We start from the raw sequence: 20,599 nt of genomic DNA on the forward strand, positions 1-20,599 counted from the left end.
AAGGCTCCTTCCTAGGCAAGAGTGGAGGAGACGGTGGCAACCTGGAGAGATCGTGTCCCATCTCAAGTGGCAGCCGTAGACAAAGCAGCTGTGTGTGAAAGGATTTTTAGATTTCTCGAAAGAAGCTGAATGGAAGGACTGCCGTGTCCTTCTGGTCAACCGTGTCTGGTTTCCCTTGGAACAGTCCAGGCTTGAGCTGTCCCTCGAGGCCTTGGGCGTGGGCAGGGGTGCCAGAGGACGTGGGCCGCCATCTTTCCTGAGGTGGTGAGTACCGTGGAACAAGACAATCGTGGGTGGCTTGGGTGAGAGCCAGCCTCTCCAGCTTGGTTTAGTCACTTGGGTTTTGAACGATCATGTCAAAAAACAACGTTAAGTGTCAAAAGGTAGCTGCGAAACTGGACATCTCACGGGACCCCATTCTTCTGCACAGTATTTGAGGCATACAGCTAGAAAAATAACTGGAGGAAGATACTCCTGGCAATTAGTAGTGGTCAGCTCTGAGGGACAAGATTATAAGACATTTTCCCTTTGTAGAACATATTTATGTTCATTTTATAGTGACCATTTATAAAAGGAAAACCAATAGTTTCTAAAAAAAAAAAAAAATTGTGTCTCTTTTCTAACAGAACTACGCATATACATTAAGTGCAGATAAACACACAGAAACAGGCCTGAAGAGCACAGACCAAATGCCTGAAGGGCTCCCTCGGGAAAGGAACGGGGCTGAGCACGGGCTGGCAGGTAAACGGGAAATTCAGTTTTTCCTTCTGTCTTGTTTGAATCTTGTGGAATAGGTCCTCCTGGGTTGCAGAACACGTGAAAAGCTGCAACGCCCACGGCTCCCCTGTATCCAGCCCTCACCAGAACACGGACAGGACGCGGACAGGACGCGGACAGGACGCGGACAGGACGCGGACAGCGTCGTCCCCCTCATGCCTCCCTGACCCCGTCCCCCCTCCGCTCCCCCCCCCCATGACCCACACGCACTCAAAGAGCAGCCAAGGGGCCTCATTGTAACACTCATTTTTATATAAATATCCGCAAGTCATGTTACAGAATAAGCCCCACCGGGGAAAAAAGTCAACGTTATGTTTTTGTTAAACGGACCCCTGCCTTCTAGGTTGGGCCCCAGCCTGGGGGCGCCTGCTGCTTTGGGAAGGCTGGGGCTGCCGCCGAGAGGCTGCTGCAGAAGCTGCCTGTGTGGCCCACCCCCGGGCCGACCCCCTTCTTTGGTGTGTGGTACGTGGTGACCTTCTCTGCCCGCCCCCAACCCCAGCCTAGGGTAGGGTTCTGGGGAACAGGGTTCTGGAGGGCAGGGCCCAGGAGTCCTGGGGGCACTTGGAAACGGAGTTGGGGGACTGAGCCACGAGGAGGTGGAGTCTGAAGCTGAGATTGAGCCTTGTGGGGGGGCACGCAGAGGTTAACGGGAACACGCTGGGGGCGGCCGGGCCGTCAGCCAAGCAGGAAGCATTTGCCCTTCTCAACCTAGGTAGCCAGGTCCCTGCCCCGCTGCTCTGTCTGCTGCTCACTCCGCGCTCCCGGGGACGAGCCCCGGGTTCCTGCCTGTCCCCTCCTGGCTCTTCGCTCTACAACCCCCCTCCCCCCACAGAGAGGCCGGAGGCTAGGAACACAGCACCAGTCTGAGGATTTAATTAACCAGGAAGGGGGATCATGGGGAGGGGCACCCCTGTAAAAATGTACAAAAGGTCGGGGGGCTACGTGGAGGGGAGATAGATATGTACATGGAGCCCCCTTCCGTCAGCCCCTCCTCCCCCAGCCCTGAGAGGGCGTGAGGACTCGGGTGGCAGGTGAACGGGGGGCACTTTGGCCTCTGGCTTACTGAGCCCTTGGGGAGGCAGGCCAAGGGCCTAGGGGCCCTCAGGGGGAGCGATGGTGTACCTCAGGGGGTCATGAGCGATGACCCCTGACACGACCCCCGCTCTCGCCTCTCATGCACACGCGCAGACACATACACACACTCACACACTCACACACACCCCTTTCTCTAGAGGCCTGTGACCTCTGCCCTCCCAGTGACCCCAAGGTCCCTCTGATGCTTGATCTTGCGGGGGCTGGGGCTTCGGCTCCCAGGTTCGGTGACCTCAGAGGTGGCTGGTGAGGTCACGACCTCTGCCCTCCAGCCCTGGCTTCCAACCTCAGCTTGAGGACCTTGTCATCAGGAAAGGGGGATGGCCCGCGCCCCCGGCCCCTCCCCGCCCCTCACCTGTCAGCCCGGGCTGGGCCAGGGGCCCTAGGTGGGGAACTGGGCCGGGGCGCGGGCACGAGCGGAGGCGGTGCCCCCAAAAGGGCTCCCGGGGGGGTCTTGCTGAGAAGGTGAGGGGTCCCCGGGGCTGCAGCGGGTGGCGGTGGTGGCGCCAGGCGGCTGTAGAGCAGGGGATGGGCGGGCTCCAGACCGTACAGGCGGGCGGCGGCCACAGCCCCGGGGCCGGTCAGCTCCTCACCAGCCTCATAGAAGCGGGGCGGCCTGGCCAGGCGGGGGGGCCCTGCCAGCCAGGTCGGCTCCAGGAAGCCAGTGCAGCGCTCCGGGGGGCTAGGGCCCAGGAAGGGGGGTGGCCGGGGCCTCTCAAACAGCAGGTGGAGGCCCTGAGGCCCGGTGCTGGCGGCGGCGGCGGCGGCAGCGGCAGCGGCGGCGGCAGCGGCAGCGGCGGCAGCGGCGGCGGCGGCCTCCTCCTTCCGCTCCTCCTTCACCCGCACCGACTCCTTGGGCGGCCTGGCCCCTTCCTCGCCGGCCCGCGCCTTGGGAGTGGCCGGAGAAACGCGGAGCTGGGGCCGCGAGAAGGGGAGGTCCCTGCGGAGAGAAGGCAGGGCCTGCAGCGGTCTGAGCGAGCGGCCGCGGGTGGCACCGCGGGTGGCACCGAGGGCGGCACCGAGGGCGGGCAGCGCGGGGGCCGGGGAGGCACACCTGTCTTTCTCCTCCTTGGTGAGAGAGGGCTCCCTCCGCTCCACGGGCCGCTCCTTGTCTGAGCCTGGCGTCCGGGCGGCCTCAGGGGGCCGGACCCAGGCAGGAAAGGCCAGAGGACTGCGGTGCAGGCGGCCCCAGGGGTCTGGCGGGGAGGCGAAGGCTGGCGGGGCCCCTGGGCTTTCTTTCTGGGCAAAGACGGCGCCGGAGTCTAGACAGAGGGTGAAGCAGAGGGTGGCAGGAGCCACGAGGAGGAGGCGGTGGTCCCGCTCGGGGACCCCCCCCCCACCCCGGCCACCAGCCCATTGCCACAGCCACCCGCCCGCCCCGCCCAGCACTCACTGAATGTAGGGCTGCCCAGGCCTCCAAAGGCCCCGTTGGAGAGCGCAGCCAAGGAGGCGAAGCTTGTGGGACGCCCAAACGGATCTGCGGGAGGAAAGGCCGAGGTCAGGGCACTGGGCAGCCGGCTCCGACGGTCAGGGCACTGGGCAGCCAGCGCCGCGCAGGCGCCCACACCGGCAGGGGAGGCGCAGCTCAGCAAGCAGGCCCTGGAGCCCTCAGCCGCGCCGACTCGGTTTTAACAACAGGTGCTGCTCCTTGGGCCTCGCGAGATGCTGAGCTCTGACATGCATCGTGGTGTTTGACCTCCCAAACGAGAAGCCCCGCGAGAGGCAGACAGGACCACGCCCACTTCAAGATGACGAAACAGGCTCAGAGAGGTGAAGTGACTTGCCAACGGTCAGTCATCTAGCCACCAAGTGGTACCCCCGCCCCCGCGCCAGCCCCAGGGCCTCTCTGACCCCAGAGATCAGGCTCGAACCCCACAATCCGCCCTACGGGCCGCCCAGACCAGCTCTCCAGCAAACCGCTCGCCGGCAGACCCCTGGCGGCTTCCTCCCACCGGACATGCAGGCCCTTCCCGACCCGACCCTAAGCTCATGCACGGAGCCAGTCAGAAGAACGAACCTACTCCACTACGGGAACACCTCGCAGCCTTCTCTTCCACGAGCACGCTCCCCTGTGCCATCAGGCTCAATGCCCTCTCCACCCAGCTGAAACCTCCCCACAAAGCCCGCGGAAGTGCCAGGAGCCGGAGCCAGTGCCGCTGCTCTGCCTGGGCCGCACAGCCTCCCTCCGGCACGCTACCTCTACCGCTGGCTGTTGCAGAGACCGCGTCTGAGCCGGCGGAGCCTGGCAGTCACTCTGCCCTGTCCTAGCCCACGGCACAGAGGTGAGGAGGTCAAGGCGCAGAGGGGTCAGAGTAACTCGTCCAAGGTCACGAAGCAAACGGCACCAGGCCTGTGCCCATTCCAGCTGCCGCTCGGGTCTAACCTCCATCCCCAGCCTGAGAACTCCTCAAAGTTAGGGACTGGGCTGGGGTTGCCCGACGTGCCCTTGGCTCTTACCAATGTGGGTGCTGGGGCTCAGAAAGGGTCCGTGGGCCCCGGGAGCTGCCGTGAAAGGGTTGGCTGCAGCGTGGACGGCACCTGGGGCAGAGAGGTGGGAGATTCCGGTGAGGCTGAGTGGGCGCAAGGTGGGCCTCGGGCTACAGAAAGGGAACCTCCGGCCCCGAGAGGGCTGGCCAGACTCACCAGTCGCAGTGAAGAGGGAGGCGGCCGGGTGGGGGAGCTCCTGCCCAGGGGGCAGGGCCCCATAGGGCCCCGGAAGGCAGGGCAGGAGGTCGTTCCGAAAGTCAAGCTTGTGGGAGTCACCCTGCGTGGGACAGGGAGAGGGGTGGTGAGTGAGGAGCCGGGGGGGGGGGGATGCTGCTCTTGCTCTTCCACTCCTAAGGCCCCCCCACGGGCTGGCGGGCGCCAAGATGGGGCTCGGGTGCCTGACTTCCAGCTCTCTGAGCCCTCTCGGGCCACCCCCCTCTCCTCAGCCGGAGAAGCTAGTGCTAACTGTGAAGGTGCTCAGGCAGCAACCGGGGACAGGAGGGGACGTTTCTGGCCAAGATGCGGCCAAGCTCTGCCAAAAGCAGATGCCCAGGGCTCAGGCCAGCCCACTTGCCCCAGCCCTCCAGCCCCGGTACCTTCATCTTTTCCTGGTGTCTCAGGATCATGTAAGCCACGCGCACGTGCATGGCACACCACTTCCCTGGCTTCTGCGCCCCAGAAGGATAACCAGAGGGAAAGGGAAGGAAAGAATGCTCACTCATCACCCGCCCCAGGCCTGGTCCGCGGCCCAGCCTTTCCACACAACACCCCCCGCGTCACCCCTACAACGGAGGGATGACTAGGTTCGCTTCACGGCCTAGGAAACTGAGGCTCAGAGAGATGAACTGTCTTGCCCAAGGTCCCACAGCCGGTTACGTCGGAACCCAGGTCTGTGGCACATAAGCCTTTCGCCCTTTCTGCCGCTCCAACTCTGGCTGCCTCCACGTCTTGGGCTTCTCGCTTACTCCCAAGCCAGACCCGCCCTCAGCCAAGTGCCCTGACACCAGCCCCCAGCCTCATGCAGCCTGAGGTCCTCACCAAACTCACCCTCAAAGGTGGCCGGAAATGGTCGGGGATCTGGGGATGGCAAAGCAGAGGTTGGTGGCGATTCAGACCTGTTTACTGTCCTGGGCACCTCGTCTCCACAGTCCCTAATCCCCACCCAGACACTGGAGACCTCGTGTGGCTCCCTCACGCCTTTCCCGCTCCTATGAAGACGCCTTTCCCCATCTCCCGCACTGGGCATCTCCCTTCCAGCACTAAGTTCCTGAACCGGGCCCCAGGGACGTGCTCCGCTTGGAAGACTGGGGACTGACTGGGTTAGTGGGCAGGCAAGACAAGTTTCTCAACCGGACAAGTCATTCTACTAACAGCTTCATGTCATGAGACTCTGTGTAAGATTTCTTTAGAAAAAAACCTTTACTGCTGCTACAAACACCATAAGGTATCTGGTCTACTCTCCCCCTCGGAAACATATCCTGTGCTTTTCCCGATGTTCCCAGAGCCATGGGCTCGAAGGCTGCTCCCTGTGCCACTTCACAAAGGGGCAGCTTATCTTTTCATTGTTTTATGGACAGGACTTCCTGGTATGATGTCATTAAAAAGAAAAGAAAAAGGATTTTGTAATTTAAAAAATTTGAAAACTCCTACAGAAACCACGGTCCTGGGGCGCCTGGGTGGCTCAGTGGGTTAAAGCCTCTGCATTTGGCTCAGGTCATGACCTCAGGGTCCTGGGATCAGGCCCCGCATCGGGCTCTCTGCTCAGCAAGGAGCCTGCTTCCTCCTCTCTCTCTCTGCCTCTGCCTACTTGTGATCTCTGTCTGTCAAATAAATAAATAAAATCTTTAAAAACAAACAAACAAACAAAAAAAACCACTGTCCTAGTGATCTTATTTCTGGGGCAACTTCATGAAATTCCTATTCCCCATGGCTGGGAAACTGTCATTTACAGAGATTTCCTCTCGTCAGACTCTCAGGGGTAGTCCCGATCGTACAGTAAAGGGAGGGATCAGGGGTTCACTCTCAATCAACCCTGCTCTCCTTCAACAGGTACTCTGGCTCCTCAAGGACCTGCCTCGGCACCCCCCTCACCTGTGTCCCCTTCTGGGGAAGCCCGCTCGGCACTGGCCCCAGTCGTGGTGGCAGCTCGGGGTTCGTGCTCTGGGAAAGGGGAGTGGAGGGTTCAGTCAGGAGAGCGGGCACCAGAGCCAAGGTGGGGGCGGGGACAGGCAGGGAGCACAGCTCCGAAGCAAGCTGGGTCCACACTGGGAGGGCAGGACAAGGGGCGATGTCTGTGGAGCCCGGGGTGGGGGGGCCGGGGCACGGCGGTGTCTGGGTTGGTGGGGGTGGCAGGCGGTGGCGGTTGGATCGGGAGCTCACCTTGGGCTGGAAGGCCCCCTGCAGGGAACCAAAGGAGACAGCCGGCGGGAGGCCCGGAGGCAGGCCGGGCACCGCGGGAGGGAAGGCCGCGTAGGGCTGCGGAGAGAAGGGCACCGGTCCCAGCTGGGGCTGGACGCGCGGCCCCCGCGGCTCTGCCCGTCAGTCCTCGGGCCTCACCCTACAGCCCCCCAGGGAGCTCTCCCAGGCTCAAGGCTCTCGCTTCGGAAGCTGAAGACTGCACCCCGCCCGTCAGGGCCACACACCCGGACGCCTCCGTGCCCACACACCCCACCACACACACACACACTCACATTGTGCCGGAAAAGGCCTTCCATCTTTCCTGGGTATTTCTCAAACTAGGGAAGAGAAGGGAAGAGTGAGCTGCCAGCCAGGGACCCGGGACCTTCCCCTGGAAGCCACACCCTCCCTCCGAGTCTCTGGGCCTCATCCGCGGCCCAGTGAGGAGCTCACCATGTGGGGGCCGTGGGGTGGCAGCAGGCCCGGGGGATAAGGGGTGAAGTGCTGGTGGGTGTGCTGGTGGGTGTGCTGGTGCTGGTGGTTGTGCTGGTGGAACTGGAAGGCCAGGGGCCGGGCCGAGCCCCCTGCCCCCACCACCTCGGGGCCACCCTGGGCATTCAGGTAGCGAGAGTTCAGGTCCTGGCCGATCAGGTCCTGCTCTGTGGGAGGGGAGGGGGAGAAGGCTGTAGTGTCTGTCGCCACCGGGACAGCCTCCTCGGGCCCGGGGGACTGGCCTTCCCTCCTGGCCTTGAGCCACTCCCTCCTCGGGCCCTGATGTCTGCTGAGGTCCGGGTGCCCCACAGCCGGCTGGGCCCAAGCCCGGGGCCATGGCCCCCCACCCCCCGCCCCGGCCAGGCCCCCACACTCACCAGAGAGGGCGTTAGCGGCTGAGGCCCCAGGGTGCCCTGGCACCTGCAGCAGGGGTGGGGGCGGGGGCAGGGTGGGGCCGGGGGAGAACAAGGAGGGGTGGGGGGGCGGCGGGGGGGGCCGCAGCCCGGGAGGGGGAAAGCTGTGGGCGGACAGAGGCAGGGGCAGGGAGGGCGTCGGGGGCCGGAGGGTGAGCTGCGCGGCCGAGGAGGAGGCAGATGAGGAGGAAGAGGACGAAGAGGATGATGAGGGGGGAGGCTGAGCCGCGGGAGGGGCCGGGGCCTTGGGGGGCGGCCGTGAAGAGCTGGGGAGAGAAGTGGGGACATGAGTGAGGGTCGGGAGGTGCCAGCTCTGACGGGAGGGGTCAGAAGCCCGGGCGATACCTTGCCGCTGGTTCTCCAACACGGAAGGGGGTAGAACCCGGCCCCCGGGACCCCCAGCCCCACCCGGAGCCCGTCCTCAGACGGAGGGAACCCCGCACCCGGCAGCCCCCTCTCCCCTCTCTCGGAGGGCCCCGGCCACGTGACCCGCCCCTGCTCGACGGCGGCACGAACCCGTCACTCGTCACTCGCGGTGACGCTTCCTCACAACAGGCCACCTGGGTTCCCAGCCTAAGACCGTGGAAGCAGCACCTCGCTGGCCTGGCCTAGGAGTCAGGCGACCTGAATTCTAGGCCCGTCTTGCCATGAACACCCTGGGTGACCTTGAGCAAGTCACTGCCCCTCTCTGAGCCTTAGTTTCCTCAAGAACAAGGGAAGAGCCCGGAAGGATGACGGAATGAGACAGCGCGGCTATCAGCGACCCTGACCCCGCAGCGAGCACTCACTGGAGGCCCAGCGCTGGCGCGGCTTCCCGGCTCCTCCGACCTCCGCCTCCGCCGTGTGCCGCCGCCTGCCCCGCGGCCGCCGCAGCCACGAACCCCCCCACCCCCCCCCCGCACGGTCTTTCTCTCACTTAACTCAGTCCCTTGCGTTTTGACTTCGCCTCGCCCGACACTACGTGTGACGTCCCAGGGCTGAGGTACTGATCGTGTTTTCCTAAAGCCCATTAACAGCTAAAACAGCAGGTGCCCCCGGAACAGCCGAAACGATCCGCGCCCGGCTAGCGACACACGGGCACACTTTGGGAAACACTGCACGACCTCATCGTCCACCCTCACGACAGCTTTACCAGGAGAAAGGGGCCATTACCAGTTCTTTATGACCGAAACGGAAAATTGAGGCTCAGAGAGATGAAGTGACTTTTCAAAAATCACACAGCCACAAGCGGCAGAGCAAGAATCTGAACCAGGTCTGACTGACCCCAAAGCCAGCACCCTTATTAATCATGTCAGCATTTCCCAAAGTGTGTTCTGAAGAACACTCCTCCTAGCAGATGTGCCTTCCGAAAAGGCCTCAGCAGCGCATCAAGGTGGGAGACGGCACAGAGAGCAGCTCCCTGCCCGGGAACGTCCGCTGAAGCGGCCCTGGGAAGCCCTGTGAGCGAGTGATCACTTCACATCTGCTTCACCCAGTGTCTCTCAAGCTTTTCAGCCTCAGAATCCCTTTTTCAAGTCACATCCCACAGGCACCATCCCGTGTCCCAGCCACACAATGCAGGGGTTGGCGCCAAAGTGACCAGGTCCTTCCAGACCAGACCAAAGCCCTGGACCACTCACCTGCCAGTGCTGAGGTCCAGGCTGCTGCCATAGGGAGAAGTGCGGAGGCCGAAGGGCGAGACCCGAAGCTGCAGCTGGGGCTGGGGTGGGGGTGGCAGGCTGGGGGCGGCCGGCAAGGGTGCAGGGGGTGAGACAGGAGGCCGAGGGGCCGGCGGAGGTGGTGGTTCCTTCGGGGGGAAAGGCACTAGCAGCGGGTCGGGCCCTGGGGGCTGTTCCTGGCTCCGCTCCAGGCCCGACACTTTAGGGACCACGGAGAGTTTTGCTTCACAGTTCCCGTTGAAGGCGCCGTGGGGGCCCGAGGCTGTGAGGACAGGACGGCAGATGGAGTCAGCTGCGGCCCGTATTCCCCCAGTGTCCAGCCCCAGCCCTTGAGACCAACCTTTGCTGGTTGAGACAGTGAAGGACGGGTCGAGGTCATCATCGGAGACCTGGGGACGAAGGGCAGGGACAGGGTCAGGTTTGGGTCAGGCGAGGCCCTCACCCAGGAAAGCTAACAGCCCCCACGGCCTGCTAGGAAGTGGCAGTGCTGCCAAGTCCATTCTATCGGCTTCGGTGAAATCCAGCAAAGACTGTGGGTCCCGGGGGGCCTGTGCTTGAAGAAAGGGGTGGGAAGCTACGCCTCCGAATTTGAAAGGCCAGGAGGACTGACTTGAGGCGGCACTCGTGTGTCAGAGAAGCAGGCACATCAAAGCCAAAGATGTCAGTTGTCACTAACTGCGGGCCCATACGCCCCCCGGACTTACAGATCCGTTTGGCCCACAAGTGTCAGCAAAACCCTTTGAAACTAACTGCTGACATTTACAAATCCAGGAATTCCTCATACAAACTCGGACTTCCAGGTTCCCTTAAGAACTGGCTCCTGTGCTCGCATGGCAACAATTAGCTAGGACTAGACAGTGGTCACCTCCTGTAGACAGACAAGAACTCTGGTTCACCACAGTCCCTGTCCAGCCAATTTTTTAAATGAAAAAAGACACCCATCAGGGAATACACTTTTTGGTTAGTTGCAAGGGCAGAGCAAGAGCGACTAAAACACATCATTTCAAAACAAGCACATCCGACCTGACAATAAACCGAAACAGAACCTCGTGAGACACGTTTCTACACTGGTCACAAGGGTTTGGTGCCCTCGCGGCCACAACCGTGGTCTCCGCTCAGATTCTGGGAGAGCGGTCCAGCAGCGAGCAGGGTGACCGGCTCAGCTCGACAGCCACCTGAATCTCTGTGGAGAGCCACTGGTCTTCCGAAGGGTTAGGAAAAGATGGTACACTGAGACCCGGGCTCTCTATTCTTTAGAAACTGGCTCTAGTTACCAAAGAAAGCAAGTCGTTTACCCATTCAATCTGCCCGTACCCCCCTTCCCCATCCAGTCATGGCTCAACCTAACTACGTTCCCCACTCAAGGGGGAGGCTCTCTCTCGCTGTACGCGGCAGACCTCTGAGCCGCACTCCGCTTTACAAATTGTACAGCACTGCCCACCCAACAAGTTCTAGCCCTACTCACCCTCTCGTCCAGATCGCTTTCTGCATCACACTGGGGAAAAGGAAAGACAGAGGTGTCACAAGAGGGAAGAAGGGGGGGCCCGAGGGACAGAGGGGACTTTCAGAGAGGAACTGCGAGGGGAGGGGCCGGTACAGGCACTGGGCACTTACTATGTATCCAGCTTCCAGAGAATGACGGGAGGACGCCTGAGAAAGACCAGAGTCCAGAGGTAAGGCCGACTGGCGAGGCCTTTGGATCGAGTCTAAACTCCCCAGCAAGGAACGGCAGGCCCCTCACGACACACTCTCCTCCTCTGTCTCGCTGCTTCTCCTCCCGTGGCCCGCCCCTCCCCAGTGCGCTCACCGTTTTCTGAATACATTCTCACATCTCTGTGCTTTTGCTCAGAACAACTTCGCCTGTTTCTCCTCTTAGCCAACTTAGGACTGTCCTTCAAGGCCTGACTAAGGCACCCCAGGGGCTTCCCCTCACCACAACCCTGCTCCCATCCCCCAGGCAGAGCGTGGCTTCCGCATGTGGCTTCTGCAGCATCCCTCCCGGACCTCCGCCTTCTGTAGCTTCTCAGGTTTGGATCAAGGTATCTGCTCAGATTGTGCCTTTCCTGCTAGACTGCCGTTGCCTGGAGAGACCTGAGACTGCTCTAATTCATTTACGGTTCCACCAAGTCTTGCTGATACGTCTCTGAAAAACCAACTGATTTCAGATAGACAGGGCAAGCCAAAAGCAGAAAAGCCTGAGTGTGGACATGCCTCTGTCAGACCTGGACTGAGGCGTGAGGGCTCAAATCTGCTCTGCCATCAGAGAAGAGAATCCCCGTTTATGAGGAGCAGCAACGCTGCCGATGGACAACAACTCTACGTGAAGAGCCGTCCGGTCTTAAAGGACAGGGATCCATGACAAGCTCACCTCTTTCCTTCTCCGCTTATTGGGCCATTTTCGGGCCCGATCCCCAGAGGGCCGTCCAGGCTCCCGATCAGAGCTGTCCCCGGGCTCCCCAGTGGCCCCACTGGAACCCCCCCTCTTCCGCTTCCCAGAATGCTTCAGCCGGTGTTCCAGTCGCTCTGGGGGCTGAAGCGATGCATCCTTCTGTGGAGCAGGAGGTGGGACTGAAGTAGACGGAGAAAGGCAAGCTCCCGACCTCTCTAGGGGTGACCAGGCTACCAAAGTGGCTCTCGGCCGGGTAACCAGGCTGGTCCCTGGAGACTAACCCTACCTCCTCCCACCCCAGGGTGGGGCAGAGGCCTGGCCAGAGGAGCCGGTTGCTCTGGTTTGGGGTGCCAGCATTCCCCCCCAACTCCACCCACTCCGGGCACCATACCCTTCTCTCGGCCCCTCGGAAGCCCCCAAAGGTCCCCAGCTCCCACAGGCCCCACCTGCAAGGCCTCAAGGCTGGCGAAGCTGGCGATGGCGAAGCCATCGATCAAGTCCTCCTCCTCTTCGTCCTCCTCCTCGGGCTCCTCCTCGGCCTCGCCGTCGTCTGCGCCCCCCTCCTCCTCCTCCTCCTCCTCCTCCCCGCGGCTGCCCGAGCCGGCAGGCCGCTTCCGAGCTCGGGGTCGCGGGGGCCGAGGCCTGGGACGGGGCCGCCGTCGTCGCGGGCCTCCGGGCCGCTCTCCGGACGAGGCCGACGACCAAGGCCTGGCGGGCGGCGGCGGCGACGAGGACGACGAGGAGCCGCGCGGGGCGGCCAGCAGGGCCCGGGGCGCGTCGCCGCCGGGACCTCGGCGGCGCCGCTGCTCCCGGTCTCGGTCTCGGCGCGAGCAGCGCCGCCGCCGCCGCTCCCCCTCCGCGGCCCAGCCCGGGCCCGGAGCCGCGGCCGCCGCCGTCTCCATGGCGACCGCCCTCAGCGCCGCATCCGGAGGCGGCGGGGCCCGAAGCGGCCTGTCCGCAGGCCCGGGGTCGCAGGCGCGGCGCTGGCGGCTGCACAGGGACGGAAAGGCCACGGCTTCCCCTTTCAAGCAGGATCTGCTGGCCCCGAGCTGGCCCCGAGGCCAAGGCCCGGGGAGCCGGCGCCGCCCCCGGGGCGACAAGCCCGAGGGCCCCCCCTGTGGGGCCGGCGGAGCCGAGACGGCGAAACCGGGGCGGCCGTCCCTTTAAGGCGAGGCCTCGAGTAGTCCAGCCCCTGACCCCTTTACGACGACCCGATGGTGTCCAGCCGGCCCAGTGCGGTGGCCGCCCCCTGCCAGGGGTCGAGACAAGTCTCCCCGAGGAAGAGGAAGGGCCACCCCTTTAAAAGGGACCGAAAGCTCGCCCCGAAACGCACACCTCCCCTTTAAAAGTGTCTCAAGTCCTCCGGCTAAAAGAGGCCACCCCTTTAAGGAGTCCAGGGTCCTCCACGCAGCAGGCCGCCCCCTTTCAGGGCTCAGGAGTGAAGTTTCTGGTCCTCCGCAAGCGGCCGCTTCCCCTTTAGGCCGAGTTGAAAGAACTTCTCGCGGGGGGAGAAGAGGAGCAGAGACTCCCCACTCGCGCCAGCTCGCCCAACAGCACACTTCTCAGTTTGTCAGCTTCGGCTCGATGGCCTCCCCTTTAAGGTTGCCGATGCAGTCGGCCGAGCTCAGCGGCCACCCCTTTAAGGAGATTTAAAGGGGCCTCCTCCAGGCCTGTCTCTTCCAGCCTCCGCCTCCGGTCGCCATGAAAGGCTGGGGGGGGGGGCGGGGCCGCGGGGCCAGCCCTCCAAAGCCCCGGATGTGAGGCAACGGTGACGGGTAGAGCTTCTCTGTCTGCCGACATAAAAGTCTCTTCCTCCTTTCCTCCGTCTCTGCCTGACTTGCGCCGTAAGGGATCCGGAACGGCCGTTGGGAGGCGGGGGAGCTCCAGCGCACCCTCCTGTTGTCTCCTTTGGCGTCTGGGGCCTCTTCTCCGCCAGGACTTCCCTGCCCCTCCTCCCTCTTCCTCCTCAGCCTACGCCTCCTTCCTCTCTCGGCCTCCTCCCACTCTCCGCCCCCTTCCCCCTCACCCCTCCACAAGCTTCGTCGTTGATAGGTTGAGAAGTGTACGACAAGGCGGGGGGCGGAGTCAAGCTCCGGGGAGTGGGTAATCGGTAACCGCCCTCCAGTCTTGGATTGGGTATACGTCAGGTTAGCCCCGCCCCCCCTCGGGTCTTGTGACTCGACTGGTTCGAAGTCGGCGCTTGGGGCGGTCCCCCAGGCGACCCCGCCTCTTCCTGCTCTCTGTTCATTGGTCCGCCTTCAGACAGCGTCGAGACTGGGAGTCGTGCTGTACGGCGCGAGCGCCGGGGGCGGTTGGCCGCTGGGCGGCGGGCGGCCGCGGAAGGCCCCGCTCCACGGCCGGATGGGGCGTCTCTCTTTCCGCCGCCTGGCTCAGCCCGCAGACGCCTGGCTTCTCGCGCACGCGCGTGGGGACCCCGGCGGCGGCCGGCCGTCTGCGGGACGCCCCGCGGCGTGCGGCGGCCCGAGCGCCTGGCGAGCGCCGGACGCGCGGGAAGGAGCCCGCGTCCCGTCGTCGCCGCCTTCCGTGGGGGCGGGCGGCGTGCGGTGTCCGCGCTAGCACGGGAAGGCGGGAGCGCCTGCGTGCGGCGCCCGTGGCCGACAGGAGCGCTCCGGCGGGTGCGGCGCTCACCGAAGCCGGCTCCGCACGCCGCCTGTGCTGAGTCACCGCCCCGGGGTGCCTCCGAGTTCGAAAGACGCAGGCGGCCGCTCGGGCCTCGGGTTGCCTGGTTACCGGTTCGCCTCACCTTGTTTTCTGGTTTTTAAATGATCTCTGCGCCCCACGTGCGGCCCGAACTCCTGGCACCTGCTCCGCCCGCCGCCGCTGCACCTGCTTTCCTCTGTGCAGATGTGCAAGGCCTGCTCACGCGCTGTGCGCGTCGGGCACGTACCGCAGGTTGCTGCGGGTGCTCAGTTCCGGGCCATTACTTGTCTCGAATCCAGAAGCGGGGCCACGCCTGCATGTTAGGAGGAATTCAGGGCCACCCTGATCGAGGCCTTCGTCCGCCCTGGGTCCCTCAGCCTCCTCCCTGATGTAAGTGAATTTAGAGAACCCTGATCGGAGTCCGGGGTCTCCGTATCTTCTGGAGCTGGGTCCAAAGTTTTCCTCCACACACGGAAATTTTCAGGTCAAGGAAGTATCTCCCATGATCCTTCCCCCACTTCTTCCCTGTACCCAACCCTCCTGGCCTTCCCGGGCACCTCCCCCATTGCCCAGTCTTTGGGGGCCAAAGTAGAAACAGGAGCCAGTACCGTCAATCCATCTCAAACTCAGGTAGAGACATACGAAAGGATCAGAAACATATCGAAAACTTTACTAGAAATATAGAGAAAAATATATAACTGCCTCAGATGCTTCAGGACGGATGGACAAACAGATGGAGCTCCTAGGTCCGTCGGGGCTGCTCCCTATCTACTTCTTCCTCTTCCAGGAGTGAGGCATCCAGCTCCTCTAGCCGCTGCTGCAGCAGAGGTCCCACGTCTGGGCTGGGGGGCAGGCTGGGGGTGAGGGTCCTGCCACCCGCAGCCCGCACCCCCCGAGACGGCCGCCGGGATCGAGGGAGGCTGCTGTCCCGAAACTCTACAGCCCGCCGAAGCTTCTTGGAGCTGGTGAAAATCAAAGTCCCGTTGCGCTCCCGGGGCTCCTCAAAGATGGTCTCAAAGGTCCTGGACCAGGCAGGGAGGGATGCTGGTTACCAGCAGGGCCCGTGGCTCCTGCCTTCCCTCTGTTACCCCCAAGCCTTCAAAGTGTCTCACCTCCTGGTTGTAGGCGACTGATAATTCTTGTTGGTATAAATTTCTTCTAAGCTGAACTCCTTCTTGTTCAACCTGGGAGCAAAGAGCAGAGGCCATTGAAAAACCCAGAGCCGCTGTACCCTGGAAAAATGATAAGCAAGGCCTGGTCTATATTTCAGTTTCTGGGACACGCTAGGGCCAGGAATGCTGCCTAAGGCAGACAGATGGTTCTACCATCTACAGATGGTGCAAACCATGTCCAGACCAAATGGACTCCTCCAAGCTGGATTACGTTCCCTGAGCGGAGACAAAGCCACTCTTCAGGGGATCTGAGCCTACACCTGTTTCGCCAAGGCAGCTCCACGTACGATGAGCCACTCACCGGATTGGTCGAGGCAGCCCCATTGGTGTAAGGTTTAGCTGAGCACGGGATGGTGTTCTGCGTATTCTGAATCGAGAAACCTTTCCCAAGGTCTATGAAAACAGGGCAGAGGGTAAGGGTGCAGCATGGCCTCAGGCTCCCACTTGCCTCCTCCCCACATCTGTACTCCTACCTTGGTCTCCGGGTCTGAAAGCACCTGGTCCTCTGAGGCTCTTGGCTCCTTCCCTTTGGTTGAGCCCAACCTGCAGAGAAAGTGAAGGCTCATGGACAAATTTATAGCAATACCTCCATCTCCTGCCCACTGGATAATAGGGCAGGAGGCTGAGCCCAGACTGCGCCAGGGCTTTAAGAAGGGTTTATCGGAGGGCACCTGGCTGGCTCAGTCAGTTACGTGTCTTACTCCGACTCAGGTCATGATCCCAGGGTGCTGGGATCGAGCTCCACATCAGGCTCCCTGTTCAAGGCACAGTTTGCTTCCCCCTCTCCCTCTGCCCGCCCCACCAACTCGTGCATGTACTCGCTCTCTCTCTCAAATGAATAAATAAAATCTTCCAAAAAAAAAGAAAGAAAAGAAGGGTTTATCGAGAGCACTACCTGGGTTCTGCAGGTTCAGAGAAGGAGGAGGAAGATGCGGTGGACGAGCAAGTTGTGACAAGGGTAGGAGAGCCTCCCACTCCTCCAAGAGGGAAGACCTCTTTCCGGAGACAGGGCCGAGGGGGTGGTGGGGGTCGGGCCGCCTCTCCACCACCCACGGTGTGCCGCCGGGGCCGTGACCGGCTTGGGTGGTGGGGAGCAGGGGGCCAGCTGCAGGCATCTGGGCCAGGAGGTCCCAGATCAGGGCAGGAGTGGCTTCGGCCCAGAGAGGGCTTAGAGAGAGGTGCTGGGGGGCTGTGGTCTCGGGCTCGCCACTGGCGGATAGGGGGCCTGGGGCTGACAGACGCAGTGTCCTCAGCAGCCCGGGACTGCTCGGCCTCTGAGATGGCTATCTTCAACTCCAACTTCATGGGGGGTGATGGGGGTGGGGGCCGTGGGACTTTGTTGGGCGTGAGGAAGATGTCAGCAAAGCTCTCCAGCTTGGAGCGGACGGAACGGAAGAGCGGGGCCAAGCCCCAGGGACTGAGGCGGGGGCGTAAAAGGCTGGACGGCGGTGGGACCGATGGGGGCTCCAGTACAGGATCCGGGGCTGAGGAGAAGGAGAGGCTCAGGTGGGCGAGTTCCTCGGCTGCAGGTGCCTAAGCTCTACTTTGGTAGCCTCGGCCCCTCCCCCAACCACTAAGCTTTCCTCACGAAGGTATGAGCCCACACCTAAATGACCAGGCCCTACATTTAGGAGTTGAACGTCAGGCCTCTGAAGTCTGTACCCCATCTTCACACGCCAAACTCCCCTCAGGGAGGGAGATAAGCCTCTTTCCTTCACCGCCCCCCCCTGCCCCGGATACTTTTAAGCTCAGCCAGGATTTTCCAGAGCTCTAAATCTCATCCCTCTGAGTCCTTACCTGGTGGTGGGGTCTCCGGAGGGTCCTCAGGCAGGGCAGACGGCTGGAATGGGGGATCCGGGTCCCTGGACGGAGGCATTGACTGGTGAACAAGCGTCACGGGCTCGGCTCTGGGGTGAAGGGAAAGTAAAGGCTGAGGGAGCTTCCCGGTTCGGGTCCCACCCAAGCCAGCACCTCCCCGGTCCCTTAAGGCTTCGGAAGGTGCTACCGGACAAGCAAATTCTGACGCCCTTAGCTCTAGCTGCCGGGGTAACAACTGCTGCCTGGACATTTCGACAATCCGTGCCCCAGCCCTCTCACCTTCTCGCGGGGATGAGGAAGTTGGGAGTCTCATCAGCAAAACCCTGGATGTAAACAAAGGATGTTTTGGGGGAGGCAGGGAAGCCCCCTATGGCCTCTCTAGCTCCCCACATTCTGACCCTCTCAAGCGTCCAGAAGCCTGCCCGGGGTCACACCAAAGACTTTTTCATATAGGTCTCTCCTCAGTGTCTTCCATAGAGAATGCTGCTCTCCTTGCTCTGGGCAAAACCTATCCCAGCTGAACCCTTATGTCCTTACCCCAAATTCTCATACCTCAGTTGAGGGTCGTGGGCTGGCAATGTCCTCTAGCATCACTACCAGAGTAGGCTGGGGGGCCCAGTCCACCTTCGGTGAAGGGCCCTCCTCTGGGCCAGGGCTCGTCCTTGGTCGCCGCCTCAGGGTAGAAGAGGCCCGGTGGATGCGGCTCAAGGGCTCTCGGCATAAGTGCAGTGGGTCGGGAGGCCTGGAGCGGAAGCAAGAAGATCAGAGGGGCTCAGGTGGGCTCCTGCGTACCCTCCGTCCCGCCATGCTCACCTGGTCTGTGAGGGCCACGCAGCCTCTTGGGGTGGCGAGGCAGGCGGCTGGCTGTAGACAGAGTCCTGCCGGTCGCTGCGGTGCCGTGTGCAGGGGGTCTCTTCCTGGGACGCCAGGGGAACCTGATTGAGGAGGAAGTGTCGAGGGCAAGGCGGTGAAATGAGGTTGGACCGCGCGGGGCCTTTCTGAGCCTGACGGGGCCACATGCCACAGAAGTGACAGAGGCTACGGCTAGAATTCGCTTCAGAACCCAAAGAAGGGCATTTAACCGACTCCGTTTCGGCGCCAGAGAGTAGATGTCCGGAGCTGTAGTAATCTCGCACAGGCCGTTTAGAGAAATGGAAAGGAGTGACCCTGGGTGAGTCACGGCCCTGTTTTTCTAACCTGTGCAATGGAGCCAAAGACCTCAGCCTTTTCCCAAGAATGGCCTAGACGCTGGGCTGGGAAGAAAGCAAGGGTTTCTCATACTTAAGAGCACTTGTAGAGATGGGGTTCCAGCCCGGCAGGGTTTTTTGTGGGGAATGGGCACTAAAGACCCCGCCCAGACCTAGGTTGGATTAAGTGAGAGCCAAGGAGACCTCTCGCATTAGGGAGGCTGCGTGGCAATGGGTGTGAGCACGAGGTGTTTGGATCTCAATCATCCTCACTAGTGATCTGCTCTGACTGTGGTTCTGAAGAGGGGCCCCGGGGAGAAAGGGGCCTCTCGGTTGAGGGAGCTCACCATGTGGGCAGCCATAATATCTTCCAGCACCACGGCCAAGACCCGCCGAGAGGCCTTCTCCAGAGGTGAGGGGGCGGCTAGAGACTGCAGTCTCGGCCGTTTGGGGCTCCGGGCTCCCCATAATGCTCGAGCCAGCGGCTGGCGGCACAGACGCGACCGGCCAGGTGAACTGGAAGATGAGAGAAGCCGAGGACGGTCGCCTGAGCCTGTCGTGGGCTCTGCGGTTCCCCGGGACGGCCGCCAGGGTCCCGTCTCCCGAGCTCAAGACAGGCGGGCGGGGTGCGCTCTCACCTGGAGTCCCCGGGCAAGTCCATGGGGGAAGCGGCGGCTCCGGGGAGTCCCTGGGGGATCCCAGGTCGCAGCCTGGGATGGGGGGAGCGGGGGAGCGGGGAGTGAGGGCCAGCCCTTCCCCTGGGGCTCCGCCCTTCATGGTCCGCCCGCGGCTCCCGGGAGCCCAAGGGCCGAAGCCCTGGGGCGTGAAAGGGCGCCCCCGGCTGGCCGTCCGGAGCGGGCGTCTTCCCGCGGCCGTCGCCCGAGATGAGCGGATCCACCCGCGTCCCGACTGGCACTTGCTGGGAGAACCTGGCTTGCAGCGGCGCCAGTTCTCCCACGGCCCGAGCTTCTGGGGCCTTTGTCCCTACAGAATCCGCCCTGAGATCCGCTGGGATCCCGGTCCTGGGAGTCTCCCTTTCCGCCGGGTCCCTCTGCAGTCCTCGTCCACTGCCAGCGAGCGGCCGGGAACTCCGACGCTAGACTCCCGCACACCGACGGGGCCCCCCCGCCCCCGCCCCACCAGACCCCCTAGACTGGGTCCCTGCGGAAGGAATCCTACAGCGCGGTCCCTCCAGGGAGGCGCCGCGGGGGTCCTCTGTCCCCGGGAGTCTGGGCTCCGCAAAGCTGCACTCAGAGAGGAGCGGCCCGAGCCCGAGCATCACGAACTCAGTCCGGATCCCCGGGGATCCACTGTCAAGCCGATACCCCCTTCACGCCAATCCCGGGAGGTCCCGCCCACAGACCCCCTCTCCCGCCGCCCCCGGCTCCCCGCCCAGCGCGCTCCGCAGCCCGCGAGCAGACGGCGCCAGCGTTGGCTTCGCTCCCTCCCTCCTCCCGCCCTCGCTCCAGCCGCTCGGTGCCCTCCCCCGCGCGCCGCTCACCGCCGCCTCCCGCGGATCCCGGGTCTTCGACGGCGCCTACCTCCGGCTCCTTTAAACCAGCCTTGCCCAGCACTGCCCAACCGCCAGGGGCCTTCTTCTCCGGGCCCTCGGGCACCGCCCAATCGCCGGCCCCCGTCTTCCGGGGTGGCGAGAAACGGAGTGAAGCCACCTGGCAGCCATCTTCCCTAGGGGCAAGAAGCCAAACGGGGCGCCGCCGCCATTGCAGTTGAGGGCAGGCCGCGCGGTCCTCGGTGAGCCGAAGCGGGCCGGAGGGGGTCATTTTCGGAAGGCCAGGCCGTGGGCGGCTGAGGACCAGCCCGAGTTTCTCGAGCGACGGAGGCGGCTGTCGCGACTCGTGCCGCCACGTTTTTTAAGGGCATCTTCCGGTTCTTTAGTTCTTAGGCCAATGAACGTGAACCGAATAGTAACGACCGGGGAATTCGCAGCTTCCCAGAGCGGCCTCGTCGAGGGCGGTGCCGGCCCCCCCGGGACTCCTCGCGCGGGTCCCCGAGTCGCGGGGACGATGCGGGGGCGGGGCCGGGCGCCGGAGCCTCC

The 20,599-nt window shown here is 62.9% G+C and overlaps 2 protein-coding genes across 6 annotated transcripts; both read right to left on the reverse strand.

The window, feature by feature from the left end:
- Positions 1 to 1,007: 1,007 nt before the first annotated feature.
- On the reverse strand, positions 1,008 to 13,865 carry FBRS (fibrosin). Of its 2 annotated transcripts, none has more exons than XM_045072649.1 (18): positions 12,152 to 13,865; positions 11,685 to 11,864; positions 10,931 to 10,966; positions 10,782 to 10,811; positions 9,657 to 9,705; positions 9,278 to 9,578; positions 7,623 to 7,924; positions 7,207 to 7,412; positions 7,047 to 7,091; positions 6,736 to 6,864; positions 6,448 to 6,516; positions 5,404 to 5,433; positions 4,953 to 5,024; positions 4,513 to 4,633; positions 4,327 to 4,407; positions 3,263 to 3,346; positions 2,924 to 3,131; positions 1,008 to 2,809 (listed from the first exon to the last, which is right to left on the reverse strand). In XM_045072649.1, the coding sequence occupies exons 1-18, from the start codon at positions 12,605 to 12,607 to the stop codon at positions 2,221 to 2,223; spliced, it is 2,988 nt and encodes a 995-aa protein (XP_044928584.1). In that variant the 5' UTR covers positions 12,608 to 13,865; the 3' UTR covers positions 1,008 to 2,220. The 2 variants fall into 2 exon arrangements, with proteins under 2 accessions (XP_044928584.1, XP_044928585.1); XM_045072650.1 differs by having other exon boundaries at positions 6,736 to 6,831; positions 12,152 to 13,860.
- A 1,150-nt stretch (positions 13,866 to 15,015) lies between these two features.
- Positions 15,016 to 20,448, reverse strand: PRR14 (proline rich 14). Of its 4 annotated transcripts, none has more exons than XM_004773871.3 (12): positions 20,085 to 20,448; positions 19,182 to 19,253; positions 18,891 to 19,059; positions 18,170 to 18,291; positions 17,909 to 18,098; positions 17,636 to 17,679; positions 17,336 to 17,445; positions 16,434 to 17,022; positions 16,012 to 16,081; positions 15,840 to 15,931; positions 15,479 to 15,550; positions 15,016 to 15,388 (listed from the first exon to the last, which is right to left on the reverse strand). In XM_004773871.3, exons 2-12 carry the CDS (start codon positions 19,202 to 19,204, stop codon positions 15,109 to 15,111), a joined length of 1,761 nt encoding a protein of 586 aa, XP_004773928.1. In that variant the 5' UTR covers positions 19,205 to 19,253; positions 20,085 to 20,448; the 3' UTR covers positions 15,016 to 15,108. The 4 variants fall into 4 exon arrangements, with proteins under 4 accessions (XP_004773928.1, XP_012902044.1, XP_004773929.1 ...); XM_013046590.2 differs by having other exon boundaries at positions 17,336 to 17,400; positions 20,045 to 20,448; XM_004773872.3 differs by having other exon boundaries at positions 20,045 to 20,448.
- Between the last annotated feature and the right edge of the window lie 151 nt (positions 20,449 to 20,599).

Source organism: Mustela putorius, unplaced genomic scaffold (genome assembly GCF_011764305.1).
Source record: "Mustela putorius furo isolate JIRA1106 unplaced genomic scaffold, ASM1176430v1.1 tig00004039_pilon_pilon_pilon, whole genome shotgun sequence".
NCBI lineage: Eukaryota > Metazoa > Chordata > Mammalia > Carnivora > Mustelidae > Mustela > Mustela putorius.

Excerpts from the sequence above, each read along its gene's own strand:
- FBRS (XM_045072649.1), bottom strand. The coding sequence starts at position 12,607 with ATGGAGACGGCGGCGGCCGCGGCTCCGGGCCCGGGCTGGGCCGCGGAG. Across the intron at positions 10,812-10,930 it reads CTCTGGAAGCTGGATACATA|TGTGATGCAGAAAGCGATCT; the intron begins GTAAGTGCCCAG and ends CCTTTTCCCCAG. Across the intron at positions 3,132-3,262 it reads CCTGGGCAGCCCTACATTCA|ACTCCGGCGCCGTCTTTGCC; the intron begins GTGAGTGCTGGG and ends CCCTCTGTCTAG.
- PRR14 (XM_004773871.3), bottom strand. The coding sequence starts at position 19,204 with ATGGACTTGCCCGGGGACTCCAG. Across the intron at positions 17,680-17,908 it reads GCCCACGACCCTCAACTGAG|GGTTTTGCTGATGAGACTCC; the intron begins GTATGAGAATTT and ends GTTTACATCCAG. Across the intron at positions 15,932-16,011 it reads TTTCAGACCCGGAGACCAAG|ACCTTGGGAAAGGTTTCTCG; the intron begins GTAGGAGTACAG and ends CTGTTTTCATAG.